The sequence below is a fragment of the Sinocyclocheilus rhinocerous genome, unplaced genomic scaffold, assembly GCF_001515625.1.
Source record: "Sinocyclocheilus rhinocerous isolate Xijiao unplaced genomic scaffold, SAMN03320098_v1.1 scaffold1899, whole genome shotgun sequence".
NCBI classification, from domain to species: domain Eukaryota; kingdom Metazoa; phylum Chordata; class Actinopteri; order Cypriniformes; family Cyprinidae; genus Sinocyclocheilus; species Sinocyclocheilus rhinocerous.
Genome location: NW_015660895.1, coordinates 455,769 through 463,570, shown reverse-complemented (window position 1 = coordinate 463,570; position 7,802 = coordinate 455,769). Strand labels below are relative to the sequence as shown.

Here is a 7,802-nt window from a genome sequence, read left to right as displayed (position 1 = left end):
CTCCCAGAGTGCAAACCATTACGCACTGGATAGTTTGCCAAATCTGCAATGAATTCTCATTATTACAGCTTTAACTGAGGGTGCTATTGAATTCATTTGAGGGTGCTTTGTAGGGCTGTCAAAATGGCTGAAAAACTAAATTCGAATTTTTTACTTAAATATTATCAATATTCAAATTACATTCGAATATAAAAGGCATAATTGGTTATAATTTCTCTCCTGAGGCCACAAGAGGGCGCATCGAGCAAAATATTACTAATGCACAATTCTTCAAAGCAATAAAATAACACGACTATCTTTGGAAAAAGTGCATAATGTTTAAAATAATGTTTATAAACCATATAATTAATTAAGTTGCTTAAACAATTAGAAACAAAACAGCATCATGCATGTATGTATAGTTTAATATAAAGGACTGAAAACCAATCACAAAGAGTACTTTTTTATCATTTAAAAACATGATGCAGTAGGATGGGGAAAAACCGCCATAAAGTCTCGAGACATGTTTTTAAAAGTTAAACTTACATTAATTTTACATGGCTTTCTAAACATGTGGCCCTTTTGTGTGAGACGCGAGTGCAACGGTGATAGATGTCCCTCTAGAAAATGTGATATATATGCGTTCTGTGTGAACGGCTTGGTTTCAGTTTTGACGTAAACAACATCTTCTCCGCATTGATGTTCTCTTTTCCCGCAATATTTTGAATGAACAACGTAGCAGCGCCGCATCCAGAGGGTTCCACTGGATAGGCTAAAAAAGCATTAAAATGCAACGACACTTACATCGTCATCGCATCTCGTGTGCCATTGATAAGGCTGCCTGACGCACACCTAAAATTCGAATGCAGAGTTTTTGCATTCAAATGTGGATTTTTATTTTAAATTCGACGAATATTCGAAATTCAAAAAAAAAATTTTTGACAGCCCTAGTGCTTAGCACCATCTAGCACCTCCGTAGAACCGGGTCTGAATGATAAATGTGACACCACCTATACTTTCAGCAGTGGCAGTAAGAGTGCATGCATATTCAAAAATCACATTTAGAATTATATACTGCTTTGGATACACAGAATTTGACAGAAATGAAAACTTGTCCAACCTTCCAGGTGCCACTGGGCGGCTCTGTTGCCTGAGATAGTCTATGACTGCCATCATGCTGCGGAGTGAGGTTTTGTCTATCTGGCTCTGGTTGCCAACATCAATACTGTTCCCTGTTAAAACAGGAAAAAAAGAAGAAGAAAAAACATTCTCTTGTAAGGAATGAAAATTAAGGCAGCATTGCAGCAGACCAAGCTGTTTTGTCACAGTCAACACTTCAGCTCCTATCAAATAGCTTTGTACCTGAATCAGAGAGCATGGGGGTGGTGGGGCGGCTGGTGGGTGTGGAGGGTCTGCGGTACTGATTGAAGAAACTCTGGATGTGTGTGGATAAGAGCTGCCTCCAGGAACCATCCACATCTCCCAGAAGAATATCATGAACAAAGAGTGGCAGCATCCTCTGACAAAATTCTGTTTTTACCTACAGCAGTAAAAGAGTTTTTCACTTAGACTCTGTTTTGGGTCAGACACTTTGGGTCAGACAAATACTCGTGTGTAAAACCATTACAATGGATCCTCAAAATACAGCATGGCTACTGTTTCGTCAGTGTACCTCACATAAAGGCCTGGTGAGAAGCAGAGCCTCATTGCGGACACCTCCACTGTCTAACAGGGCCATACACAGGTTCTTTAACCAGTCCTTGTGTCCACCAGGTTGCACTAACCAGAGTTCAGAATTGTCCAGCCTATGTCTGGACTCTGAGGTCACTTCCATACTCACAATGGTCTCCTGTATAAAAGAGCAGATAAATCCTATAAGGCAGTGCTTCCCAAACCTGTCCCGGGACATGTCTCCCTTATATAACACACCTAATTCAAGTCACCAGCTCATTAGTAGAGACTGCAATTTGGTGCGTCCGACAAGAAAGACATACAAAGTGTACAGTGGTGGGCAGTCCCAAGGACAGTTTTGAGAAGCACTGCTATAAGGAATGAACCACTTTATGGATAACTTCTCTTTTTGATGTTAGCAATTATTTAAACATCCGTTCACTCATTTGATTATTAATGGTTTAGCAGTTCACAAATATTTAGCGTGCAGTATGAATCAAAAGTGTCCATAAAAATTATTTATCTAGACATATGCCAAAGTGAAAGACTTGCCCGTTTCTTGGCAGAGCGAAAGGGGTTTAGGTATGCCAGCAAAGGGTCCCTTTTGCTTTTATACATTTCCCCAAATTCAATCCCACACTGAGTGGCCAATATGTCCTTCAGACATATGCCAGCAGCCTGACGCACCGCAATACTGAAATAAAAAGAGATAAGACACAGAATTATGGTCTAATCGGTGCACGCGCATTCATAATTATTGCTATCAGAAAGCAAAGTCTAGAAATAGTTTCTTGATCTAAGGACTAAGTGTGAAAAAGTGTATGATCTGATAATTAAGTTGTAATGAAGTGCCTGTGATGTGTGAGTGCATTGTCCATGCAGTTCAGGATGATGAAGATCCACTGAAAAGGAACGTCAGGGAACAAATCGGCTGCTCTAGCATACAGCTGGTCTTTCCCATGGTGCAAGGCAATGGATGATAAGTCAACTGGACCAAGTTCTCCTAGGCACCGGCCAGCAGCCTCTGAAAAGTAAATGATTAAAAAAATACATTTGGTAAAGCAAAAAAATAAATAAAAAAGACAGGCTACACAGCTTATTTAATTAATGACTAAATGAAATCAAAATTTCAACAGAGTACAAAGTAGTCTTGCTGTGCCTTCAGAATCGAAAATGGTATTGGTACATAAGTTGGTATCATTTTAGTAATTTGTGTCTAATAAAAAGCTCCACCTGCCTCCAGTAAATTATGGTTCACATAAAAAAGGAGGACAACATGTCCTTCTGCAATTTCATCAGGAAAATATATATCAACACGTCATAAAAACTGCACTCGTCATGCCAGTTCATTTCTTATATTGCACGTCAATACTGAAAACCACTTACTCAAGATGTCTCCTCCACCAGGATGGTTAGCTGCGATTTTGCAAAGCTGAAGAAGGTTAAGAACCAGCTTCACCAAAATACAGCTGGCAGGATCAGCTAAACAAACACAAATATCAGATATGGACATGAAGCATTGGGACACTGCTAGTAGGGTTAGAGCTAAAGCACATTTAACGATTGCATAAAAATGCTCACTAATGTGATTCTGACCATGGCATTCTTTCAAGAGTTGTCCTATCTGCTGTTTATGGCTGTGAAGTTGCCTTTTTAGATCTTTCAACCCCTCCAAACGGGCCAGGGGCAAAGAATCACAAGATGTTACAGACAGAAAATGCTCAATTTCCTGCGATAGACAGAAAAACGGGAGGGACGAGATTAATTGTCAATGTTCAGGCATATCTTAGATCACCTGTGTCAATTGGATCTGAAACAATTACAAATGACGCTTTTGGATAAATGTAAATGTAAATAATGCGGGACTACACAGCATTTCTGAAAAAGACTATAATATTGACCTGTCTGAGAGTGAAGGCTCCTGAGCTGTATTTGAGAGCGTGTTGGGCGGCTCTCAGATCTCTAAAGTGTGCTCGGTCAGGAAAAGGCTCCAATAGGGGTATGGAATTTCTCAACATGCTGTTCTCCGGGTTTTCAATTACCAGGAACCTTAGTAGACTGAGGACCTAAAAGCATACGATGTGTTATAATTCCCTGCTGAATAATGAATCAAGTCACACATGCGAATAGGGCTAGGAAATATATTTACAATATATTTATTATCATTCTGTTAGTGATATAAAATTAACCAACATTGTTAATAGCGCAATTGACTTTAAATCAGTACAGTAACCAGTTTTAAATTCCTGACTTAAAAACTTAACATCAAAAAAAAAAAAATACAGTTTAGATATAAAATCAGTTTTCAGTAAATCAGTATATTTTTTAGATTGACCATTTAAAAAAGTATTTTAGATTAGATTTTTACATGTACCATATCCATGTACAGACTTTTTCAATGACTTTTTTAATAACACATCACTGATTGTTATCATGTAAAACAATTTTGTTTATCATCAAGCCTTGATTACATTACTAAACTACAATATTTTTTAACATTTCATTTTTTTATTACAATGGTTAAAATTAAGATTTTTTTGAAAATAAGTAATTCCAGGGCAAATATATAAAAAAATAACGTGATTAAAATATTTTAATGCAGTAAACGCACTGGCCCCGCCCCCAGACCTGTACGTCATCTTACATTTCATACAGTTGACTGTTGACAAATATCTATGGTGCAGGATAACAACTCCATAAATGCAGTTATGCCCTAAAATTATCACAGATAAACCGATATCACAGGAGCAGCGAGAGCAATATCACAGCAGTGCTGTTTGTCCCGAATATCACAAGTTTAAGTGTGATTTTATACCACAGTTCAGTAAATAAGAAGTTGATATTGTGTTATATTTTAAACACAATATTATGTGTTTTTGTTCGATTTTGCAGAGAATATAATACCTTTAAAACCACAGCAGTGATCGTTGTGCATCTCCGAGCAACACAGCGGTGTTTAGTTTCTGAATGAATCCACGTTGTGAAAGAATCGGTGAACCAATGATTCAAAAGCCCATTCATAAACACAGCCCTTTACTTCATTCCTGAATGAATCAGTCGTTTGAACGAATCGAATGAATGAATGACTCAAAAACGCTTTTAGTTTTAGTTTCTTATTTAAAATATCATTCCTGAATGAATCAGCCGTTTGAACGAATCGAATGAAAGACATTCACTGCTGGCAGATTTAGTTTCTTATTTAGAGTATCATTTAATTAATAATAATAATAATAATAAATAATAATAATAATAACATTAAAGGGATATTTCACCCAAAAAATTTTAATTCTGTCATTATTTACTCACCCTCATGTCGTTACAAACCTTTCTTTTGTGGAACATAAAAGAAGGTATTTTGAACTGTTGGTAACAAAGCTGTTTTGGTTACCAATGACTTTCATTGTATGAACAAACAATACTGAGATGTTTCTCGAATTATCTTCTTTTATGTTCCATAGTTTGTTAGGCCGTTATTGCCTAAATGTTTATGTGTAATACATTTTTTGTTAAATCAAATAAATATTTCTAAAGCTACAATTTGTAATGTCTACTTGATACTTTCTAATTTAACACAAAAATAACTTTAAAAAAATCTTTTGTGGGTATTTTCACAATCAAATTTATTTTGTGATTAATTGCGATTAATTAATCGAAACATCATGTAATTAATTAGATTAAAATTTTTCATCGACTGACAGCCCTAATAATAATAATATAGAGACATCAACAAGGCTGAAAAATATCATGAAAATTTTTTATAATTTCCTTTAGCAACAATGCCCAGCCCTGTAAACACAACTTATCTCATACATTTAAGGCAAAATAGCAATGGGAAAACACACTAGAACAGTAGTTCTCAACCTTTTAGGCTATTAAGGTTCCCCACTGCCCACTAACCAAAATGTTCCTGATAGTTAAACATATGAGAGGTTACGCTGCAATAAAAAACATACTGCAAGTTTCCAAACCCAAAATATGAATGATTCTATTCGAACCGTCTGAAATGCCAGGGTTTGAAATCGGGAGAATACACCCCTTAACGTGAATCATCATTTGATGTAATTACAGAGGTGTGATCTAAACAACTAAAAACAATCAACTTAAATGCTGTTCCTGCTAGTTGAGTTTAAACCCATCTGTTATCTATACTGTAATTATTTTATATTCAGAAATCGATCAAAGATCATTCTCTTTATAATTGCTGGAGCAGTGATTGGATTTCTGCATTTTTGCCAAAACTCCCATTATAATCAATGAAACCGTTTACACTGCTTAACTGATCTCTTATTTACATTGTGTTTTCACTCAGTAGACATGACTGTGTTAAGCTGCAGCGCAGCGCTGCAACCTTGAATGCTACAGGAGTAGATCTAAATATAATGCAATAATCAACACTTTTCATGATTAGCTAAACTTAGCAGCTGAAATAGTACATTATAAAATAACAGATTGTGACCTAAAGTTAACAGGTCATGCTCATTCACTCTTCTCTCTCACCTGCTGAGATATGGCAGACTGATCAGTGACCTGTGCTGTGAGAGTACCAACAATAACCTGCAGGTGGCTCTCTAGAGCATCATCACAGTACTGAACAGCTGTCTGACAGACCAGGGACAACAAGTCACAACACAGGGAGAGACTCCGAGTGGACACCTCGTCCTGCTGACATGACCTACAGAAGAAAATAAGACCTCACTTATCTGTTTCTCAATGATTTCTGATAACATGAACCACACACAAAAACCATCCTGCCACTAATACTAGAAGATTTTTGTGAATTCATTGCATATACAGTGGTGGCCAAAATGATTAGAACACTAGTATTTTCACCAGCTAAGAAATGGTTTTAAGTCCGTTAATTCTATCTTTTGCTGTAGTGTGTCAGTAGGAAATATCAGTTTACATTTAATTGTAATAATCTGGATTATTACAATTAATGGCAAAATGAATGTTTGGAAACACACTACAGCAAAAGATAGAAATAACTGACCATTTTTCAGCTGGTGAAAATACTGGCCACCACTAAATATAACCCTAAAACATCCCTAATTTTGTGTGCGCACAGACCTGCTGTTGATGTGGTGAATGAGCGTATAGATGATGTCACGCAGCACAAACGCCCAGGCTCCGCCCAGCCCGTCCTTCACCTCTCTGAGCAGCAGGCTGACGAACAGGTGGTACATCATCAGTATGCGGTGCCTCTCGTAGCCGTTGGTGGTCTCAGCAGCCTTCTGACAGATTGCTATGAGAATCTTCTGAATGGACATCTGAAACATACAGAACACAGACGGACGCAGGAGTTTTAAAAAGAAATAAGCAGATGCTCAGGTGAAATAGGAATATGCAAGTTTGCGTGGGAGGCTCACAGGAGTCTTGGACAGGATGGCGACCAGAGACTTGTGATTGGCACTATGGCATTTGCTCAGGTAGTCCAGCGTGGCTTTAATCACATATGAGCTGAAGAACGGTGGGTTTGGAGCAGGATCCAATTCTCTAATTACAAAAATTAAAGCATGTTTATGAAATTTCTCTTGATTCCTATAGGGTTTCCTATGCTTGATGATACAAAAACTGAAATAGCAAGATAATTTGACAAATTTTTGTGACAAATGAAAATGAACACTTTTTTTAAACGCCATAAACGTCATGTTCATGGTGAGAGCCAGGTTTAGTTATTCAAGATTGCATACAGCCAATCTGCCTCCACCAAATCAACAACTGCTAGACAGATTTTTTTTTCTTTTTCAATAATCCCTTTCACTCAGATACATGCCACAATTCAGAACAAAATATACTTCCATTGCAGCCATCAAGACTTTAAAACAATGGCATTTAACCTTCAACCCAAAGTACAATCAACTGGTGAGCTTATTAAAGTGCGCCTATTATGGATTTTTGAAAATTACCTTTCATGCAGTGTGTAACACAGCTCTAAGTGAATGAAAACATCCTGCAAAGTTTTAAATCTGAAAGTGCACCATGTATAAAGTTATTGTCTCTCAAAAGAAAGAGTCGACTCTGAATCATTGAAACGAGTCGTTTTTAAAACGAATCTCAAGCCGTTTCATGTTGACGTCAACATGAAACGGCTTGAGATTCGTTTTAAAAACGACTCGTTTCAATGATTCAGAGTCGACTCTTTCTTTTGAGAG

General features: G+C 37.1%; 1 protein-coding gene across 1 annotated transcript in view; it reads right to left on the bottom strand.

The window, feature by feature from the left end:
* The window catches only part of atm (ATM serine/threonine kinase), a 75,160-nt gene that overhangs the window by 27,747 nt on the left and 39,611 nt on the right, over positions 1–7,802 (bottom strand). The window contains exons 29-38 of the mRNA XM_016535626.1: positions 6,718–6,763; positions 6,148–6,322; positions 3,552–3,716; positions 3,247–3,379; positions 3,037–3,132; positions 2,503–2,674; positions 2,203–2,344; positions 1,652–1,828; positions 1,342–1,519; positions 1,100–1,211 (exon numbers count right to left, since the gene is read on the bottom strand). Of these exons, the coding sequence (XP_016391112.1) occupies positions 1,100–1,211; positions 1,342–1,519; positions 1,652–1,828; positions 2,203–2,344; positions 2,503–2,674; positions 3,037–3,132; positions 3,247–3,379; positions 3,552–3,716; positions 6,148–6,322; positions 6,718–6,763 (1,396 nt within the window). The remainder of the gene's footprint in view (positions 1–1,099; positions 1,212–1,341; positions 1,520–1,651; positions 1,829–2,202; positions 2,345–2,502; positions 2,675–3,036; positions 3,133–3,246; positions 3,380–3,551; positions 3,717–6,147; positions 6,323–6,717; positions 6,764–7,802) is intronic.